General features: G+C 49.1%; 12 protein-coding genes across 12 annotated transcripts; 7 read left to right on the forward strand and 5 right to left on the reverse strand.

Moving 5' to 3' along the window:
• Positions 1-640: 640 nt before the first annotated feature.
• Positions 641-2185, forward strand: N7500_009618 (SURP domain-containing protein; the record flags this gene model as incomplete). Its single annotated transcript, XM_056680757.1, has 1 exon — positions 641-2185. The coding sequence occupies one exon, from the start codon at positions 641-643 to the stop codon at positions 2183-2185; it is 1545 nt and encodes a 514-aa protein (XP_056528139.1).
• An 889-nt stretch (positions 2186-3074) lies between these two features.
• Positions 3075-5253, reverse strand: N7500_009619 (guanine nucleotide exchange factor SEC2; the record flags this gene model as incomplete). The annotated part of the gene is made up of 4 exons (XM_056680758.1): positions 3075-4301; positions 4354-4512; positions 4568-5189; positions 5246-5253. 4 exons carry the CDS (start codon positions 5251-5253, stop codon positions 3075-3077), a joined length of 2016 nt encoding a protein of 671 aa, XP_056528140.1.
• Positions 5254-6505: 1252 nt separating this feature from the next.
• On the forward strand, positions 6506-7123 carry N7500_009620 (DNA-binding protein; the record flags this gene model as incomplete). The annotated part of the gene is made up of 4 exons (XM_056680759.1): positions 6506-6529; positions 6583-6677; positions 6728-6738; positions 6840-7123. 4 exons carry the CDS (start codon positions 6506-6508, stop codon positions 7121-7123), a joined length of 414 nt encoding a protein of 137 aa, XP_056528141.1.
• A 284-nt stretch (positions 7124-7407) lies between these two features.
• coq4 (ubiquinone biosynthesis protein COQ4) lies at positions 7408-8325 on the reverse strand (the record flags this gene model as incomplete). Its single annotated transcript, XM_056680760.1, has 2 exons — positions 7408-8057; positions 8118-8325. 2 exons carry the CDS (start codon positions 8323-8325, stop codon positions 7408-7410), a joined length of 858 nt encoding a protein of 285 aa, XP_056528142.1.
• A 385-nt stretch (positions 8326-8710) lies between these two features.
• N7500_009622 (uncharacterized protein) lies at positions 8711-10267 on the forward strand (the record flags this gene model as incomplete). Its single annotated transcript, XM_056680761.1, has 5 exons — positions 8711-8851; positions 8919-9509; positions 9572-9689; positions 9749-9863; positions 9946-10267. The coding sequence occupies 5 exons, from the start codon at positions 8711-8713 to the stop codon at positions 10265-10267; spliced, it is 1287 nt and encodes a 428-aa protein (XP_056528143.1).
• Positions 10268-10389: 122 nt separating this feature from the next.
• Positions 10390-11712, reverse strand: N7500_009623 (ketopantoate reductase family protein; the record flags this gene model as incomplete). Its single annotated transcript, XM_056680762.1, has 1 exon — positions 10390-11712. One exon carries the CDS (start codon positions 11710-11712, stop codon positions 10390-10392), a length of 1323 nt encoding a protein of 440 aa, XP_056528144.1.
• A 336-nt stretch (positions 11713-12048) lies between these two features.
• On the forward strand, positions 12049-12871 carry N7500_009624 (Sas10/Utp3/C1D family protein; the record flags this gene model as incomplete). Its single annotated transcript, XM_056680763.1, has 3 exons — positions 12049-12229; positions 12281-12447; positions 12503-12871. The coding sequence occupies 3 exons, from the start codon at positions 12049-12051 to the stop codon at positions 12869-12871; spliced, it is 717 nt and encodes a 238-aa protein (XP_056528145.1).
• A 676-nt stretch (positions 12872-13547) lies between these two features.
• Positions 13548-14198, forward strand: N7500_009625 (coiled-coil-helix-coiled-coil-helix domain-containing protein; the record flags this gene model as incomplete). Its single annotated transcript, XM_056680764.1, has 3 exons — positions 13548-13759; positions 13942-14110; positions 14166-14198. The coding sequence occupies 3 exons, from the start codon at positions 13548-13550 to the stop codon at positions 14196-14198; spliced, it is 414 nt and encodes a 137-aa protein (XP_056528146.1).
• A 460-nt stretch (positions 14199-14658) lies between these two features.
• N7500_009626 (UBX domain-containing protein) lies at positions 14659-16166 on the reverse strand (the record flags this gene model as incomplete). The annotated part of the gene is made up of 5 exons (XM_056680765.1): positions 14659-14703; positions 14760-15735; positions 15797-15915; positions 15968-16020; positions 16082-16166. The coding sequence occupies 5 exons, from the start codon at positions 16164-16166 to the stop codon at positions 14659-14661; spliced, it is 1278 nt and encodes a 425-aa protein (XP_056528147.1).
• A 197-nt stretch (positions 16167-16363) lies between these two features.
• Positions 16364-17533, forward strand: N7500_009627 (cytochrome oxidase assembly protein SHY1; the record flags this gene model as incomplete). The annotated part of the gene is made up of 4 exons (XM_056680766.1): positions 16364-16604; positions 16696-17205; positions 17267-17372; positions 17434-17533. 4 exons carry the CDS (start codon positions 16364-16366, stop codon positions 17531-17533), a joined length of 957 nt encoding a protein of 318 aa, XP_056528148.1.
• Positions 17534-17618: 85 nt separating this feature from the next.
• Positions 17619-19250, reverse strand: N7500_009628 (uncharacterized protein; the record flags this gene model as incomplete). The annotated part of the gene is made up of 6 exons (XM_056680767.1): positions 17619-17718; positions 17783-18158; positions 18220-18302; positions 18362-18788; positions 18855-19104; positions 19167-19250. 6 exons carry the CDS (start codon positions 19248-19250, stop codon positions 17619-17621), a joined length of 1320 nt encoding a protein of 439 aa, XP_056528149.1.
• A 303-nt stretch (positions 19251-19553) lies between these two features.
• Positions 19554-20588, forward strand: N7500_009629 (uncharacterized protein; the record flags this gene model as incomplete). The annotated part of the gene is made up of 4 exons (XM_056680768.1): positions 19554-19875; positions 19943-20120; positions 20190-20341; positions 20410-20588. 4 exons carry the CDS (start codon positions 19554-19556, stop codon positions 20586-20588), a joined length of 831 nt encoding a protein of 276 aa, XP_056528150.1.
• Between the last annotated feature and the right edge of the window lie 169 nt (positions 20589-20757).

Below are 20757 nucleotides of genomic sequence, written 5' to 3' on the forward strand. Positions count from 1 at the left end.
CGAGTGGACGTTATCGAAAGCTGCTTTGGACCTCGAGCTGTCAACCGGTCAATGGCTTCAGGCACCACACCAATTAATGATAGTGTAACAATGAGGGAAAAGGCCCCATGACAGGGAAATAAGAAATCAAAGAGAGAGAGGGGAAAAAAGGGCTTCTGAAGAGAGAGTAAGAAAGGAAAAAAGGACGTTGAAAAAACAAGAATAGAAGTGAACACGAATGGACGAAAGCGTGCAGTTCCGCCTTGAGGCCAGATCAACGGCGGATGTGGACAACATGTGAGCGGCCCCTTAGTTTTATGATTCGCCCCAGTATTGTGACGGTCTTTACCATTGGGATCTAAAGTTGAAATGCTGTATTTTTTTATATGTGTAGCTATATTTGAATAATCGTTCTATTTGATAACGCACTAAAAGAGAAAAGAAAAGAAAATAAACATTCCCTATTCTGGCCTGCATTTCAGTGGAGAAGGACAAAATCCGAAGAACAACATGGCCGGGCACGGGATGCACCGCCACTGTAATGCGCCACTGTAATGCCACGGTGGCGGTGAACCCAATAGTGGCTAGTGAAGCTAGTCAGCAAGTCTTAGATCGTCTGCGATACCAACATCCCCATCTCTCCATATCCTCACCATTCACAATGGAGTCAAATGGAACTACACCTCGCCCAGAGGGGCCTGAGGGGACTTTGAAGCCTCCGGAGGGAATGGTTCTTCCCCCAAAGGATATCCGAAAAGCCGTCGAGACCACCGCAAGCTACGTCGTTCGCCATAAAGGCACTTTCGAAGACCGTATCCGCCAGAAGGAAAAGAACAACTACAAATTCTCTTTCCTAACACCTGGAGATGCTTATGAGCCCTACTATCAATGGTATACAGCCGAGTACAAAGCAGGTCGAGTGGGAGGATTAGCAGGGCGAGCTGGCGAGGCCGTCTCCGCCGCGGAACCCGAAAAGCCCAAGGGGCCACCTGAGCCGTCCTCGTTCCACTTCTCGGCACGCATGCCTATTATCAACGCACAGGATTTGGATGTAGTCAAGCTCACCGCATTGTTTGTTGCAAAGCGGGGGAAGTCATTCATGACTGCGCTATCGCAGCGCGAGGCCAGAAATTTCCAATTCGATTTCTTGCGACCACAACATAGTCTGTACCAATTCTTCACTCGATTGGTCGACCAATACACTATCTTGCTTCGCGCCGAGGGAATTGACGAAGCGACTACAGCCACCAAAAGAATCGCAGAACTGGAACAAAATGCAAAGAATAAATTCAACGTGATGGAGCGCGCTAAGCAGCGCGCAGAATGGGTGAAATATCAACGGCAACAAAAGCAAGAGAAGGAAGAGCAAAGTGAACAGGAACGGATTGAGTATGCCCAGATCGACTGGCATGACTTCGTCGTGGTCGAGACCGTCGAGTTCACCGAGCACGACGACCACGCGGACTTGCCACCGCCAACCTCCGCCAATGACTTGCAGTCCGCCTCCCTTGAACAAAGAGCAGCACTCTCGCTCAACACACGGCGCATTGAGGAAGCAATGCCTAACGGCCTCGATGAACCTGTCTACTACAACGCTTACCCAGTCCAACCCACACCCATGCACGCACCCCAACCCTCGGTCTCGCCCTACCCAGCAAGCCCCTACCCTCCAGCAGGCCAGTACCCCAACGCAGAAGAGGAGCAGCGCATTCGCGAGCGGACCCAAGCGCGCGACCAAGCCGCCGCCGCCCAGGCAGCAGCCATCCCAGGCCAACAGCCAATCCGCATCCGCTCAGACTACGTACCGCGAGCCCAGGCCCGCCGTCAACAAGCCCAGATGGCGATCTGCCCTTACTGCAACCAGAAAGTGCCCTTCCCCGAGCTGGACGAGCACATCCGTATCGAGTTGCTCGATCCGCGCTGGAAAGAGCAGCGTGCGAAGGCCGAAGCCCGCAGTGCCACCACCAACCTGTCCACCGTCGACGTGGTCAACAACCTCAAGCGCCTTGCAAGCCAGCGCAGCGATGTCTTCGACCCTGCCCCCATCGACCCAGAGGAGGAAGCCCGCCGCAAGCGAATGGCTATGGGTGCCGATGGCTCAGCTGGCCCACAAAACCCCAACGCTGGCCCGGCTGGCGCGCAAAGTCCCCAGAGTATGAATATCGAAGACCAGCTCCGACATATCCATCAGCTTGCCAAGAAATGATATCCCCCCAGCATCATAAAGTTCAGACGGGATGTTGTCGTTCCAAAGAGGTTTTGTGGAGGTTTTCTATTTCGAAAATACTATGTTTGTGCCATTTGTGGAGTTCGGGATGACGGAAATCTGGATGAGCCTCTTTTTTTGTTTCTGTTTGTGTACAATAGCCCTCTTTTACTCTAACCTCACGAAACATCTTGTCTGGTCTATGCTTCTTTCCGTGCTAAACATACCTTGATTTCATCTAGATAACGTACAAACTAATGCTGAGTCTTTGGGCATGCTTTGGACATGGGTGACTGGCATGTATTGCTCGTATCTTCTACATTATATCCATCCAATGGCATATATCGTTTATGTATGTAATTTGATTGAAATTGATTCAAATTCATCTATCATTGATCACGATAACTCCACCACCAATCGGCCCGAGACCGGCATCGCCGCGAGTCATGAGTGGGAACGAACAAAAAGAGGCGAAGAAGAAACAGTCCAGATCCACGATGCCACCATCTGGTCCAAATGTCTGCGAAGGAAAAAAAAAAAAAAAACAGGGACAAGGGAAAAACGAAAGGGCAGGGTCAAAAGCGAAAAGTTTGATAATAATACATGAGGCCATGTGGCTGAATGTGAAAAGAGGAATACCCAAGAAGCCAGAACCGATGGAGGGCATCATCACGGTATAATTTAATTGGTGATTAAAGGTAAAGGTAGAAGCGGAAGCAGAAGCAAAATTTCCAAAGGGCGGGTCTGTATCAACGCTGGAAGAAGTAGAAGATAATTATGTGACTGAAGAATGCAATGCCAAAGGATGGAGGAAGACATTAAGCGGATCATAAAATGCTGGGTAAACCGTGTAGTCATTTCGCTCGTGTTGATCGCTGATCAACCGAGTTCAAGGGTTGCTCAAACCATTGGGCTTGGCGATGGCTGTGTCTGCGTCTCGACTAGGAGCGATTGAGGGCTCATTGTCGACAGGTGGCGTGAGATTGGCATCCACGTCAGCACTAGCTTCTTCATACACGCTTGCTGCTGAGTCGATAGAAAAGCGCTTGCGTTCTGAGCCACTCAGGGAAGCAGCATCGTCCCTTTCATAGATAGAACTTTGAGGTCGAGGAAGATCAGGGTGGGTTATGTGCTCGGTAGCAGATTCTGTGACCGGTGTTTGCGGTGCAATTTCATCCGCTGGATATACTTTCTCCGTCCTGGGCTCGAGGTGAGTAACATCCACAGGATGGAGATAGCGGTCATCATCGTCCCCGACGGCGCCACTATTGAACTCTGTACTGGCCAGCACCACCTCTGGTTCGCTAGAGCGATTGCACAAGGGGATGATGCCTCCTCCGATACGCGACCAGAACATCCTCTCTCTGAGGCGGACGGTCTCATCCCAGATTTCCTTTTCTTCTTCGGTATCGCCAGCCCGAAGATGTCCGTCAAGGATGAGACGCAAGTAACCAGTGAACTCGCAAGACGAGCGCACTCGTTCTAAGCAAAGAAGACAAAGTGAGTACCTTTGAGCGGTCTCGCTATCTGATGTTCGGAAACGATGGGTTCTCTCGTTAGGCGTGCCGGGTCTGCGCTCACCACAGACAGAGCAGGGGAATTCAAATTTCTTCGATGACGGGGGCATTGGCTCGACGACAAGACTGCCTTCGCAGATGCTGCTGAGGACGGTACGTCGGGTCAACCATGAGATCCCCGGCGCTAGATCTAGTCTCAATGTAGGTTCAATGTCCTCCACGAGCACCCGCTTGTAGAAACGAGTTTCCTTCAATGCAAAATGAGATCCCGTTGTGGAGGATGTGCTGCCATTGGGGGAGTGGGCAAACCCTTTGGTAGGTGATGAGGTCGACGACGGAGATCCTCCACTAGCAAAGCTTGCTAGTCCCATCACGTTCAGGCCTCCATATGATCCACTAGCAGCACGGCTAGGAGGTTTGGAGCTCCGAGAAAGTACCAGTAAATCGCGGAAATCATCGTAAGCCTGCAGATCAGTGCGGCATACCATGCGGAGGAACTGCGGGAAGCTGGTGGAAGGGCCCGGAGTGAGCTCCTCGGGATTGTCAATCAATACTGGAACGGGATCAATCTCTGGCTCTTGATTACTAGAACCTGGCGCCTGTGATTGTCCATCCGGGGTTGATGGAGCGGGGAGTGGGACGACCTTCCACGTCGTCTTTTTGAATGTTCATGGCTTGCATGACAGACTTGAGCTCGGCAAGCTGGTCCTGGTGCGATGCCAGGAGCAACTCCGTGTCTTTAACTTGTGAACGCAACTGCTCATTCTTCTTCTCCACCGCCTCGCGTTCGATCTTAGCTGCAGCCACCATCTAAACTTATGTTAAATTTGGATCTGAAATAAATATGTTGGTGGAGATTACCGACCTTATTGGCTTCTTCAAAAAGAGCCGCAGTAAGAGTTTCCACCTCTTGCTCAATGGTCTTCTTGCCCTTTTCAGCGGCGAGACGCTGTGTCGTTTCTTCCGCTAAGGTATCCCGTAGTTGCGATATTTCGCGATCAGAGTCCGCCTTTTTAATATAGACTTTGTTGTCAATGTCCCGCCGATACTTCTCATTCTGGAACTCCAGGGCTTGAATCTTGCCCTGGGCTAACTCTAACTCTTGACGGGTAGCCACCAGGTTATCATCGAGGTTTGTTTGGTTGTTGATGGCTTGGATCAGTTTCACAGACAATGCTGCTACTTCGTTGCTCAAATCGGGGTGCTGAGACGATGACGTCGAATGTGAGACCTCCGACCCGACCATCAATCGTGGGTCCTGCAAGGTGCTAAAACTGCTTTCGTCAAACCCAGAGTTGTGTGTCCCATTAGAAGTATTCGAAGAGGCGATCTCCGAGAGATTGGTGGTGGACTTCGCTTTAATGACGGTTCGGTCAGAGGGTAACGACGGGTGCTCGGAGGAGAGCGACCTCTTATGGCGCGGAATCATGTTGGATGGGGAAAAGAAACTATGATGAGAGGTTTGAAAGGCAATTAGACTGCCCCACCTAGAATGTCAATAATTAATTAGATTCCCAATGAGGACTCTTGATGGAGAACTTACTCGGCCATGGTGAGTGACGTAGAAGGCGTCCGGAATGTTAAGGCAAAAGATGGGTCGCCAGGTCAATATCACATTCAGAGAAGCTCCGGTAGACAAGTGGCTATAGTAGGCAAGTTGCTATGTACGCCATTCACGAGAGACAAATGTTGGAATAGAAAAAGCGCGTGCGGTCGAGTAGGTCCACGGGTACGCAATAGGCTGAAAGATGGCCGAAACCGGATTTTGTGGATTGAGGAGAAACGGAGGGCCAAAAGACACAACAGAAATGAATGCGCTGAAGGTCAAGAGAAGGATTGAATTGCCACAAACAGATCTGATCGGAAATATCAGCCTATTGAGGTTGTCAAGGAAGTGCAGCGCGAGGGCGAGTCAAAGCTTAGTCACCCGGAGATGAAGTGAACCCGACGAGGGATCGGCTGCGCTATGAACTTGTTACAAGATGCAATATAAGAAAGAAATACGGAGGGGAAACGGGAGAAATCCAGCATTGCCACCCGGACACGGACCGGAGACCCCGGCGCTTCTGATAACCGGAGATATTAACGAGCTAATGAAGCTATCGGTAATTTATGCAAATTGAGATTTGCCCCTCAAGGCACAGTCAGATGGCCTTTGAGTGGCTATGCAGGCGCCAAAGTACTCCGTACATGCTACCGTCTTATCACACCTATGTGTCCATGTGAATAGACTCAGCTAACCTAGAGGTATTAGGCTGTGTGGAAGTCAATTCACCCCCCTAAATCAGCAAATACCCCCTTTTATCTACGTTGTAGGTATGCATACAATATATACTTTGAAACAGATGGAGTAAAATCCCTACAGGCTGTGAGATTCAAGTCCGAACTAGGGAATAACAATAGCATTTGGCATGGAACACTACCTATGTATGGGATTAAACTGTTCGATTATTCATTTTCTAATTCCAACTATTTCAATCCAAAATATTATTAATATGTTAGGGGCCTTATGGTGTTTAGATATATTTTTGATTGTCTCAGTAAAAAGCAGGTCGATACGAAATATATAGATCGTGAATATACTGAACAATTAAAAGATTATTGCTGCTTCAATTCTCCTTTAATCCTCCTACTAGTTCTATCTACTAATATCCCCTTCACATAATTATATAGATGGTCCAAAACTACCCCGGAATGGAAGGTCGTTGCACCCCTCCGTACTCAGGCGAGCCCAAGTGGGGTTCACCAAATTAATCCTCAACTCTTCAACTTATCAATCCCCTCCTAATCGACAGATCCAACCATGGCAGACGCAGAGCTAGAAGAGGTCGGTCTCTCACTATCATGAGATATCTTCAACTCTGGTACTAAGAGAAACAGATCCGACGAGCTCGTCTCGCGCAACTCCAGCAACAAGGACCTCGTGGAGGTGGTCCGGCCGGCCAGGATGGTGGCGAGCAGGCACAGCAGAGGAAGTAAGTATTAAAATAAATCGCAAGAATAGGATGTATGCTAATGAACCCAGACAAGCAGAGGGTAGGTCCTAGGTCCAACCGTTTTAGTCCATTCGCACTCGATGAACTACAAGCAACGTTATAGTGCCACATTTCTAATCCTCCATTTTTGGTTTATTACAGCAGAACAGCGCGCTTCGATCCTGACGCAAATCCTCCATCCCGACGCTGCCGATCGCCTGGGCCGTATCCGCCTCGTTAAAGAATCGCGCGCAACGGATATCGAGAACCGCCTGATCATGCTCGCCCAGTCTGGACAGTTGCGGTCAAAGGTAACCGAGGAACAGCTCAAAGAGTTGCTGGGAGCTATTGCAGAGAACCAGCGCAAAGAGGAAGAGGAGCACAAGATCGTTTTTACTCGCCGCAAAGGTGGGTGGGATGACGAGGATGATCTCTTGGACCTGTAAGGGTCGCATACAATGTGACCTAGAATCACTTATGCCTATGGGCCTTTTGTTTCTTGCATTTGGATACCTCTGTTGCTATCCGGTCGTGGGCCACTGGGAAAATCTACTCCAGGCGTTATGGTCCAACTTTTTTTTTTTTTAACACTATTCGCACTTGGGTTGAGTTAGGGCAATCGGTCTTGCATATGCACATCTGTGCACAGGTGATATGGTTTACAACGATTCAATAATCATACATCTCTCCCTATCTTCGAGTTCCCTCACTTCAGCAGGACGCAACCAGCTCAGTTTGAAGCCTGCTGCTGTCTCTCTTTTTCCCGCTTCTGCTGCTGCCGAATCATCTTCCGAATCTCTCTTAGATCCGGCGGACGCTCAATATTCAGCTCAGCTCTAAGCTCGTCCACATCCTTCTCTAGCACCTCCTCCCAGTAAACATTGATAAGCTCCTTACTTCCAAGGCCACTACGAATAGCCCACGGGAGATGTAATGAGAGGAACCGCTCTTTCTCGGCGGGCTTCATCCGCACAAAAGCGAATAGACTTAACCCTGTCATAGGAAGAAGTGTGTTCAAGAACTCCAGCGCCTTGAGAGCCAGCTCGCCCTCTACAAAGATTGGTAGTCCCGTCACTGCGTGGTAGAAGTCATGGCACTCGCGGTATCGCTGCATGACATATGCACATTCCTCATTGTCGATGTATTGGACGTTGTCCCGAGTGTCAGGGGATACGCCCTCGCGATCTAGCCATTTGGCATATGTCCGGCCGACGGAATTCTCGGGGAGGGTGCGGAGATGGGTCATTTTGAGGGTTTCGGAGGTAATGCGGGGGCGATCGCGGAGAATACGGCGCCCTGTTGGATCTGAGAGCATGGCATCGCGTAGTCGGTATATGAAAAATGGCGTTGCGGTGGCTTCGCCCAAGGCCGCGATGAGATCTACATAGTACCATGTTAGATCGTGATCCGGGATTTTTGTCGGAAATTATATCCACACACCCGCTCTTCTAGGGTTGATAAGGGATCCAATTGCCGAGCCTACAGCAAGAGCCCCGCGTTCAATAGTAGTCAATGGGACATGACCAGGGTAGTTTGGTGATGGGCGGTTCAAAACGGAGAAGGGCCGTAAAGTGCTTGCAGCTGATAGTTTTGGGCTGGTAGCCAAGGCCCGAAGCTCAATTACTCCACGCCTCCCAAGTACCGACATTATGAATCCCAAAGCCAGAGGAACTTGTGCATGGTCTGGGACGAAAGCTGAAGCTGAAGTAGAAGTGGTATGATTATCAGATCGGCAGGGACAGCATAAGTGGCCGTTATGATCTGCCGTAATTTACGATAACGCCGTTCATCGCCGATAACCATTTGCTCCACATTGTAGTGTGAATTTCAGACAAATTCCGACGCCCATTGAGACTGCTTAACGATTTTTTTTTTGTGCTTTTTGCCTTGAGAGAACAGAATATAACAGGAAAGACCAATAGAGGTGTGTTCTAGAAAACAAAATATCTCTTTAACTCATATCCCTACCTCGTAGTATATGCTGACTGGAGCAAGAATCCCAAATCCTGCCAAGAAGCACAGATCAATACATTATGAGGCCAGAATGGTGGCCCGGGCAAGAGCATGAGGCCTTCACTGAATGGGCAATCTCCAATGGCATAGATACCAAGTCGGTGACTCCAGCCCGGTTTCAAGGGCGTGGGCTGGGAATGATGGCCACCCGGAATATTCAAGTATGACCCCCGAAGATATACATATTTACTTCTCATTTATATATTTACTTACTGTGTAAACGTCTAGAAAGGAGAAACTGTCCTCAAAGTGCCGACAAGGTTGATGCTGAGAGTCGAAGATATCCCTTCCACTTTTATCGACAGACTCCCAGAAGGCATTGCTGTACATGCACTCCTGGCAGCATATCTCACGCATGGTGCACCAGATGAACTATCAAGATACGATTTATGGCGCAAGTCATGGCCCAGTCGAAAAGACTTTGAAGACAGCATGCCGATCCTCTGGCCAACCGCCCTGGGAGGGCCGCAGTTGCCCAGCAGTGAAGATGACGCTCCGATTGACTCGGAGCAACCAAACCTTCTTCCCCCGTCACTTTCAGGGCTCTGGAATAGCATACAGCCAGGCACAAAGACGAAGAAGTACAGTGCAGACTACCAGAACATTATCTGGCAGCAGGTTCAACGCCTGCGCAAAGCATGGACAGACGTCATTTCTGCGTTCCCGGATACCGACTGGGCGGCATTCTCATACAATTGGCTGATTGTAAATACGAGGAGCTTCTACTGGGTTGGCGAAGGACAGGAAACGCCAGAAGACCCTAATGATGCGATGGGGCTAGTGCCTTTCGCTGATTACTTCAATCATGCAGATGTTGCCGTACGTGCCCCGTCTAAGTTCCTTGTTGTATTAACCAAGCTAAACATAGTGGACGGAAACAGCGGGACGTCAAATTCGATAGAGATACATATGAATTTCGTGCCACGAAAGATTACGAGGAGGGCGAGGAAGTGTTCATGAACTATGGCAGTCATCCGAATGACACATTACTAGCAGAATGTGAGAAACTGTTACTCTCTGCTTGTCTTCAACGTGCTGACTCCATTCCCTTTCCATAGATGGCTTCTTCCTCGATGTGAATGAAGCAGATTCAATCTATCTTGACGATATCGTTTTTCGAGACATCCATTCCGCCGACCAGCAAGAGGAGTTGTGGCTAAATCAATATTATGGGTATGTGGTTTGATCTGATATTTTACATGACAATGCGTATTTTCCACGCAATATATACAATTCTCCACTGACACAGCGCTAGCAACTACCAAGTTACTCTCCACGGACCCTGTTACCGCACAGAAGTCGCTGCATGTCTGAGTTATATGAAGGAGGAGGATTGGCGGAACCATGTTCTTGAAGGCCAATCACAGGGCTTAGATGAGAGTCGATCTGAGGCCACCATCAAAAGGTGGATTCTGACATATGCCGCAGAGGCAGATGCAACTATCACGGCGCTGCAGAAAGCCATGGAACTCGACACCACAGTTCAAGCACATCGTTCAAAAGCAGATATGCTGCTGAGGCGGTGGAGGCAGATCAAGGATATCTGTGAACACGCGGCCAAAAATGTCTCTGTATAGAGACTTCTCCACAAAGGATTTATATTTTTGTTGAATCTTTTGACCTGCTCACACACGTAGCGGCATGACAAGGACCCAAGGTAGAGTAAGAAACCGACAGGGTAGAATATACTCCAAATCTCTTAAATGGGAGGTTCATTGGTAGAGATGACATTGTCGAGATCAAGAGGAATCGCGCCAGCTTCTCGGCTCCGATGGGTGGCCGCTTTGGCAGCGACCAAATGCTTGATCATGTAGTTAAGCGCGCATTTGATACCAAGTTCTTCGCCGCGACGCACAACCCATCCGTTGAAGTATTCAATCTCTGTTAATCTCCTCTGGTTGATATCTTGCTGCATCGAACTGTGATTCTTGGCCGTGTTGCTCGCGATATTCACAACCAGACGACGCAGGCGTTCTGGGGAGAAGCGATCTTCGATGCCCGGGATACCTTGGAGCTCAGGAAGAGCACAGATGACGGCAGAGATCTCAAAGAGTAGCAAGCGCATGACACGGGTAAAACTGAACGAGTAGAGGATTTCGCCATTCGTACAGTCGCTCAACGCAGTCAGGGGATTGATGACGCAGTTCACTGCCAATTTCTCAAGTTGATATTGTAATAGACCCGCCGGTGTATCAGCCACAGCAACCAAGGGCGGAGTGAGAGTCAAGAGGCGCAGGAGATATTTTGTGGACGGCGCCCACGTATGGTCAGCTTCTGGCGTTGTAGGAGGGATACTGGAATCTCCAACCGGGCTAAGGATTGTGGTCCCAACTCCCAAATGAGAAATTTTGAACGAGTCGTTCCTACCCAGACCATGGCTGAAGACTGTTTGGATGTAATGTGGTCGATTGTTGGGATCGGGGAAGACATTTTGATTGATGGAGTCGAGTACGCCCATACCATTATGGACAAGACAAATGGTTGAGTCTTTGGTCAGGCGGTGACTAATGTCTTTAATGGCAAGCTCCGTGTGATGTGCCTTGGTGCAGATAATCAGACACTCGATGGGACCGTTATCTGGAAGAGACTGGTACTCGGAATCGAACGACGAGGGCCGCTTGTCAACAGGAGGCATTGTATACCATCTTCCTTCTTCATCCACTGTTTCAACATCGAATCCCGTTCTGACATCGTCAAGGCCATGGGTGCTGACAGAAATTTGTCCCCTTTTCCGAACAAAGGCTTGGTAGAGATAGTCATTGTGCAAGCATATTGTGATTGGCGGTGGTGACCGTCTTGTGGCTAAAGAATGAGCAAAGAAGCAGCCCAGATTGCCCATTCCGAGGATATGCACTCGCCCTGACAGGGGTGTTTTGGCAGCATAGTTGACCTCTTCCAACTCTTCTTTCCATGTCGAGATAAATCGTGTGGTTGGCACACCATGGACCTGGAACCGCGACCGGAAAGATGTTTTAAGGATACCGGTCCGCCACAAAGAACGTGGCCGAACTGTCAAATGCATTCTTTAGAGCACTGAGGAAAAGTTCCCCGGAATATCCGATTAGTTGCAAGTATGTGTTTGGCGACGGGAGGAGGTCAGAACGATGGGTTTGGTGGGATGTCGGATTTTATATTGTGGATATAGTCAGACAGATAAGAGCCAGGTCACTTGTGTGTCCACCAAGGCCTATTCTTAAACCATCAAGCAGTTCTTGGATATGAACGAGTTCTCAACGGCCTCAGTTGCGCAGATGATGATCGGTCCAGAATCCACACCGCCCTCCTCCACCGCCCTTTTGGACCGGTCCTACTTTTTCTTAGATCAAGCAATTTCTCATTTACATCCCACCGCACCGCTATGGATCCAACAGACCTACTACCACTGCTTGAGCAGCTGGATGACAATGTCGATGATTTGGAGGAAGTGCTCCAGCCTATTTTGGCCAGCACTCTCCTCAAAAGCTCAAACAAACTGCCTGTTATGGACAAAGCAAAACTTCACGTGTTGATCACCTACACACTAGAATCACTAATCTTCTGTACGTCGCATTACGGCTCACAAATTTGACCCAAGCTAATAAGGTTGGTAGCTTATTTGCGGCTTCATGGAGTGGATGCGAAGCAGCACCCGGTATTCCGGGAACTGACCCGTGTGAAGCAGTACTTTGAAAAGATCAAGGTACTGGAAACCGAGCCCGAGGAACGCCCTATGACCCTTGATAAGGCAGCTGCAGGAAGATTTATCAAACATGGTCTTGTAAGTTTTCACTTCTTCTATTGTATTACAATGGCTATTGACCAAGTCTACATAGTCTGGCAATGATAAGTATGACTTGGAGCGGGCAGAAAAGCAAGCCAAAGAGCGAGCCCAGGCTCAGTTCAAAGCAGCCATGCTCGCTCGCAAGAGCATCGAGGCCTCGAAAGCACAACCCGATAAGGACTCTGAAGATGGCGATTCTGAAGGTGGTGTGGAAGTTGCAACAGTAGCAGAGCCCCATATTGACACAAATCTCGCTGGAAAGGTCGAGGGAAAGGAGAGCAAGAAGAAATCCAAGGGAGAACGCAAATCAGAAAACAGCAAGGCAAAGAAGGAGAGGAAAATCAACAAGGCGACACTGAATGAAGAGAAGAAGGAGCGACGGGCGAGGAAGGAGGAGATTCGAAAGGCTCGAAAAACCTAATTAATGCATTGTGCCCTGATCAGTGGGAACTAAGTAGGGACTGCCTTTGCGCCTCGAATGCTAAGGACGGACTGCCGGGCGGTCTCAAAAGCATAGCATTGGCTATGCGTCATCATTATCAGAACCTTTGTCGGCACGACGTGCATTGTCGAATCTAGTTTTCGCTTTGCCGAGCCTGTCCGGCCATGATATTCCATTGAGATGGATATCACGGCCGTCTTGAGACCACAAGGAGTGGCTCTATGTACTATGTACGAGACTTTGATGTCTCCATGAATCAAGATACCCTTCCACAATGGGAGCTACAACAAGCTCCGCAATACACATTATCTACAAGATAAAAGATAAAATTGACTGTTTATTTCCGTAACACATTTTTTTTGCGCACATCCATTCTATCGCTCTTAATAGCACATGCTAGTACGGAGTAGTTCCCCGAGTCATTCCCGTTCCTGTCTCCGCACCGGCCAACCGGCACCATAATGTCCGATCCACGTGACACTGATTGACCAATCAGAATACACTAAGCTCCAAGGTTTGCATCGGAGTTTGCCTCACTGGCCGAACTTACTCATCTTCTAGCTTCTTCTTTCTGCACTAGCCCTTATACTTATTACTTGCGTATCCTCACCTCACTCTTATATTTGTCCGAACAAATTCACACATAACCATCAAAATGCCTCGTCAACAACGCCGTGCCGCTCCCACCCCTGCGCGCAGCGCTCCCAGCCGCCCTACCGCTGCTCCTGCTCGGCCCGCGGCTGCTCCCTCACAGCAGCAGTCGCAGCCTCATTCGACCGCCGCTCACCCCCCACAGGCCCAGCAGGCCCCTCCTGTGCAGCAGAGCGCTGGCCCTGGACTGTTCGGCCAGATGGCCTCGACCGCAGCGTAAGTTCCAGACCCGGCATTAGACCTGGTTCCCAACAGAATCCGGGGGCCAGGATCGACTTTTCCGCCATATGTGCTAACGGTTAATATGATATAGTGGTGTTGCTGTCGGCTCCTCCATTGGCCATGCTATCGGTGGCTTCTTTGGCGGTGGCTCCAGCGCCCCCGCTGAGGCCCAGCAGGCCCCCCCCTGCTCAGTCCCAGGCTATGGACAACGGCCTCTACCAGAGCAACGCTGCCCAGACCTCGTACGAGAACCCCGCCTGTGAGGTTGACGTCCGCAACTTCCGCACTTGTATGGATGAGAACCAGGGTAACCTGAGCATCTGCGGTTGGTACCTTGACCAGCTGGTATGTTTACACTTGTTCTGTTTTCTCCTCTTTGATACATACTAATATCTTGCAGAAAGCTTGCCAGGCTGCCGCCAAGCCTTACTAAGGGCTTGATGCCAATCTGACTCTTGGTGATCAGAAAGACGGATACCATTTTTAATAATAACTGATGGGGTTTATGGGTCTGATCGCTCATAGCCAATCTTTCTTTGCATAGCCATTTCCATATCCCCTATTTGTACTTTATACCATCTCTCCTCGATAAAGGAATCAGTGCTTGAATACCAGATCAAGAATCAAATGCATGAATTCAACGAACGTCCTACATTTGTACATATCTAGTGCTGACCATTGTTTGGATCAATACCTGAATTAGACCCCAGTATGATGAGAAAGAGCAGTCACAACGTTTATATGTAGACAAAGTCACTTATCTTGACTGGCAACTTTACAGTAACCAAAAAGTGGACAAAAAACAAAGTGTCATAGTACAGAGCGTGGGCTAATCCGATCCATCGATGCCATAGATAAAGAATGCAATAACAACAAAGCAATACAAATAGGATTTATTTATGCTTGTCATCCTGGTTCTTCCGTGGCTCGAAGTTTAACTAAGAGATATGTTAGCCACTTGTGAACATAATTATCCTAACTTAGCATCACATACCTGGTTCCCATTGTAGAACTGATTATTCCCACGTCCATCTTGCTGGTCCCGCAGCGTGCGGATATTGGGTGCTATGGTTCTAGGTCGTTGGGAATTGCCAGTAGCCGGAGAAGCCGAGGAGGCGGTTGCATCGGTTGCTGGTGCGGTTGAGCCATATCCAAGAAACGAACCCACAAGACCTATTGCAGTGCTGGCAGCAGAAGAGGCCAGGTTGTAGACGGCATAGATACCACGAACGGGCAAACTACCTGATGCAGAATAAGCCTCCGTGTATGTTGATACAGGAACCATGACCAGGTTCGCGGTGGAACCAAGGCCTAAGTCTCGGAGAGTTTGGGACTCTTGGGTGACAGAAAGGGTTTCGCTGGGGAGGGGCGTTAATATATGCTTGAGGTTGTAGGGTCGGTTATCGCCTTCCATTTTCTGATCAAGCCAAGCCCGTACATCATATCGTATGTTCTGACTGGGCGTAAAGCTAGATCGCACGGAGCTTCCATCGAACAGGCGCACTTGTAGCCGATACTCGGTTGGGGGTCCTCGAGGGACTACAGGTTTTGGCTCTTGGCGTTCGCTTTTTACGGCGCCTTTGTCAGTGGGTTTCTTAGACCCCATCGGTGCTTTGCCTTTGATATCTTTATTGCTGGTTTCTTTGGATGATAGGTGCTTTTGAGACGCAGAAGCTGCTGATTTGACAGGCTCTGCAGCTTTCTTGGGTATTTGCTCAAGGGACGATTGTTGTTTGATTGCAGTTTCGCTTGTTTGCTTTGCGGAGTTGCTGGTATTGGATGGCGCTTCAGGCAAGGGTTGGGAGGCAATCGACACCGGCGGAATATTATTTGAGGTGGTGGGAGTGTCATTGCCCTGTGGTTGATGTGTAGTACTGGGTATATTTCCATTTTCCAACGCTGCAATCAATCGACTGCGGAAGTCATCTTTCGAGATATCTGGCCCGATGTATTCCTTCAGCGTGCCATTCCTGGAACGAGGTCAGCAAACCAAGAGCGAAATTTCAACAGGAATTGCACGGTCAAACGCACTTGATAAGTACAACAGTCGGAAACTTCGAGATCGGACAGAAAGAGGCCAGGAATCCAGCTTCCTGCGACCCCGCTGTCAAGCGCAATACAACTGCTTTGGCATTGAGTGCCTGCGCAACCTGTAGGGATTCAGATACAGCCAGACATTGAAAATTTAGCAAGTGGACGTACCTCATCAACACCAAAATAAGCATTCTCCCATTGAGAGCTCAATTCCTCGTCATCTGTATGTTCAAGTACTAAGATCAGCAACATGTCAATCGGCGCGGGAAGAAACTCAGTGACCTCTGACAAAGCAAACAACCGCTTTGGCGTCTCTCACTGCTGCAGCAATGCCATCCTGGAGGGATCCGTTGTAGAAAAGTGTCATGATCGCATTCCGGTAAAGACTTTGTGGCAGGACATGGGAAGGCCAGTGCGGAGAGACAAGTATAGATTGGAGAAGCCTGGGCGGTCACGGTCAACCCCCGATCCCGAAATCCCAACTGCCTTCGCATTTGCAAGAAACTTCAATTCTTAACTCCGTCCAAAGCTCAACCCACCCTTCACATTTTCCGAATCATTGACATGCGGCCGATATTTTCTGCTTTGCAGAAGGCATCCGCGAGGGTCTGGACACCGCCGTCTCGGGCTGTCCGGAGCCCTCCTGTATCCTCCAAGATCAATTCCATTTGCACCAAATACCGCCTACAACAATTCCGCCAGATCTCACAATCGCGTCAGCTAGCCGACAGTTTGAATATTGTGGACCACCCAGCGAGGCTTGTTCGTGTCAATAAGAAACATGGACCTGGTTTAATCATTTTGGGTATGTCAATGTCCAATGCTACCGATTCTTGACATTACTATATTGTTATGGCTAAAGTAATTGAGTAATCACTAACATTTTGTTCTACAAGCTCTGATTCCTATCATCTCATTTATCCTGGGCACATGGCAAGTACAGCGCCTGGGCTGGAAAACCAAACTGATGGCCAAATTCGAGGACCGTCTTGTGAAGCCTCCTCTGCCACTGCCGCCGCGAATCGACCCGGATGCCATTTCAGAATTCGACTACCGCCGCGTGTATGCTACTGGCCGTTTCCGCCATGACAAAGAAATGCTGGTTGGACCCCGCATGAACGAGGGAGAGGACGGGTATATCGTGGTGACTCCCCTCGAGCGAGAGGGACAGAGTACCGTACTTGTCAATCGGGGTTGGATCTCAAGAAAATTGAAGGACCAAAAAGACCGGCCTTTGGGTGTATTAGACGGAGAGGTAACCGTGGAGGGTTTATTACGAGAGCCATGGAAGAAGAATATGTTCACACCGGATAATAAGCCGGAGGAGGGAAAGTTCTACTTTCCCGATATCAATCAAATGGCGGAGATGAGCGGCAGCCAGCCAGTTTGGATTGAGCAGACAATGGGTAAGTGATATTGGATTGAATTACTTTGCTAATCATGGCTAACAATCATTTGTGTTTCCAGTGCCTGACCTCCTCGAATCTTATGATCGCGAGGCCAAGGGTATCCCGATTGGCCGCGCCGCAGAGGTGAATTTGAGAAACAATCATTCTCAATACATCTTCACTTGGTAAGTTGGATCCGTTGCATGTTTTTTCTTTCCACTCGAGGTTGTCGCTCATACTCTACAGGTATGGCTTATCTTTGGCCACGACCATCATGATGTGGATGGTCATGCGGAAGAACCCCAACGAGGCGCTGCGTCGGGTCCGCCAGAACCGAAACTGGTAATTTGTAGCGGAATTGCAGATTTACCTTAGCATAATTCACTGGCGTTGAAAGCATTACTTTTCATGGAGAATTTCGTTCTGGGCATTCACGGAGGCATGGCCAATCTCATGTCTTGCTGAAGTTCTTTGGGTAAATGCTTCTGGGCGAGAGAAAACACTGTCGTCGAATTGTTGATATGGCGTTGTCTGGAACAAGTCAGCAATTACTCCCAGGGGATGATTGACGCCCAAGGATTTCAAGGAAACAGACCTTCTCAGCAATGTGGTGACGTCGCTCTCATCAATTGTCTTCCGTCCCGCATGCTTTGAATACGCAGCCAAATCTTGGCTTGCTTGCTCAAAATACCATGAGGATGCCTGCTCAATTGCATCCAGCGCGGCCTTGTTTATTTTCGCCTTTGATCCAGCCCCCGAACGCGCAAAGCGAGTCGCTAGCTTTTTTACCACACCTGAAGGCAAGTTTGGAACAGGGATACCATGTCGAGAAATCTTCTTTTGCTTGCTCTGAGCAGGAATGGCTTCATCTCGCAATCCACCTCCAACAATGCCTGGGCTCTCACTAGGGGATGCTGCGGGTGGGAAGTCGAGTCCGAACCCGAAATCACCTCCCACATCGTCATCATCATCTGATGGAGCTGGGGGGTGGCTCCGCGGTAGACAGTTCGAAATCCTCGATATCGTTCATACCAGTGGGGTCTTCAAGTGGAGCAGCCGCAGGAGATGGAAAGTTGAGATCAAAATGGAAGCGGCCCAGGTCTTCGGTCTCACCACTATTCGTGATATTAGCCAATATTTTGTAACATAGTCAATCCAAACCGTGTATACCCACCCTCTATCAAAGTCGCCCCCACTGATCATTGTGTCCTCTGCCTCGTCATCCTCACCCATAATACCAGTCTCATCTGCATCATCGCTTTCTAATCGTGTCTCGTCAAAATCACCACTCATTCTGCCGGTAGCTCGGCTCATCATTGATAGCCGATCCCGGTCTCTGATGCTAGCGTCGCGAGGGTATTCAACAGACTGATAGGTAAGATCCATATCCTCTTCGGCGAAGGCGAGAGACATTCTCGGGGGTGGTATTTCAGGGCTCGCTTCTTCGCCTTCTTCCTCGGACTCCTGAATAGGTAGAGATAACCGTGGTCGCTCGATTTCTGGCTCATTATCAAGCTGTTCAAATTCATCAATTGGCTCTTCGATAGGCTCTGGCTTGTCCTGCGGTGAGGAGCGGATAGGCTGAGATACAGGAGCGAGTGCTAAGACCGGGCCGAATATTTCAGTCCAATTCCTCGTTGTTAGATGGTACGTGGTGAAGCTCTTACCTCTGCCCAGATTTCGAAGAATATCGAATGTAGTCTCCCGCTGCATTCTGCCGCTTCGTCGCCGATCCCGACCAGGGGTATTCGCCGCTCGTTGTTGCCGGGCACGAAGTCCGTATGGTGTTGCTGGCGCACCCACTCCTCGAGTGCGTGGTGTGTATCGAGATGCGGACCGTTGGGTGCCTGGGGTGGCTGCGGTAACAAGTCGACTTGGTGTAAGAGGGTAGCGTGTATGGATAGGAAGGCGTTGGAGCTGTGGGACGGCGATATAGTCAGAAATTGCCCACCTTCCCAGAAGGTAATGGTAGCACTCACTCCTGTCAATGTTGTATCCCCAGATGGGGTAGTAGTCCCAAATGGTGACCGACGGCCGCGTGCGTTTGGGGTAGAATTAGACATGGTTTGATTTTTGAGCAGCTATATCATGCGCAATATACAATCACATATGTCATGGACAGCACGATAAAATCTCAGATAAACTGGGGGAATAATGAATTACCAGATTGACCTTGATGTTTGTCTGTCGCGTCTAGAAACAACAATTGCGGGCCAGTACGTGATTGGTCCCGTCTTATCGATAAGATTGGCTGAATCAGCCGGCTTTTTTCTTGCGCAATGAAGTCTCGATACGATTTAAATTTACCAATTGAAGTTCAATACTTGGAAGATTATTTTGTCAAGCTCATACTGGCTGTCATCGCAATGGCCGACACAAATGCCCCCAAAGGACTTGCTAACAAGCTTCAAAACAAGCGCAAGAGACAATCCGACGATGCTGCCACCCAGCAAGAAAAGCCCGAGGCAGGCAAATCCGCAGAGGGATCAAGCAAGAAAAAGCAGAAGAAGACCATAAACAAAAAGAAGCAGGCTGAACACGAAGAGAGTCAGTCAACGCGCAAAGACGGTATTGATGAGTCGATTGGCAAGATGGACGGCCGGTTGTTGGGCGATCACTTTGCAAAGAAGGCCAAAAGACACGAGAAGGAACTCTCTGCTGTTGAACTGAGTGATCTTTCAGTTCCAGGTATGTATACTTCCTACTTTTCTGTCGGTCAAGCCCAAGAGGTGTCCTAGACATTAACAAATCTTAGATTCCGCATTCCTCGATACCTCTTCCTTCACCTCCACCCGAAAGTTGGAGCAACTCCCCGAATTCCTCAAGTCGTTCAGCCCCAAGGGTACCGATCTGTCAAAGTCATCTGAGAAGAACGGTACCCCTCACACACTAGTCATTTCGGGCGCTGCTCTGCGATCCGCTGATGTTGTACGGTAAGCGGGCAACTTTTAATCCTTTCTCTGGTATGAATCAAAGCCGTGACTAACAATTGACATTACTAGGGCACTACGCTCTTTCCAAACCAAGGAGAGCATTGTAGGCAAGCTGTTCGCTAAGCACATCAAGCTGGAGGAATCGAAGCAGTTCCTTCAGCGTGCTCGGTCTGGAATCGGGGCTGGAACCCCAACCAGAATATCTGATTTGATCGAGTCTGGTGCGTTCGCCCCGCTGCCATACATACATACTTCCTCATGTATAAAGTTGCTGATAATTGATATCTAGGAACTCTCAATCTGGACGAGCTGGAGCGCATTGTCATTGATGGATCACACGTTGATCAGAAACAAAGAGGTATCTTCGATATGAAGGACACGCATATGCCGCTGCTGAAGCTGCTTACTCGGCCCGAACTGCGTGAGCGCTACGGGGCGAAAAAGGGTGTGAAGATCTTGGTGTTCTAATATAACAGAGCTGATCATGATTTTTAATACTGCTCTATGGTTTGAGTATATGCAGACTTGAATCTGTTCATACAATTGTTTAGCGCGTATAAAAATCTCGAACTATAAAAATTAGAGCCTTATCAAGTAGCCTGTCTTCACCGCCTCCTTAGGCACGGCAAATTTTAAT

Source organism: Penicillium coprophilum (genome assembly GCF_028826855.1).
Source record: "Penicillium coprophilum strain IBT 35676 chromosome Unknown utg000006l_segment0_segment0, whole genome shotgun sequence".
Classification (NCBI taxonomy): domain Eukaryota; kingdom Fungi; phylum Ascomycota; class Eurotiomycetes; order Eurotiales; family Aspergillaceae; genus Penicillium; species Penicillium coprophilum.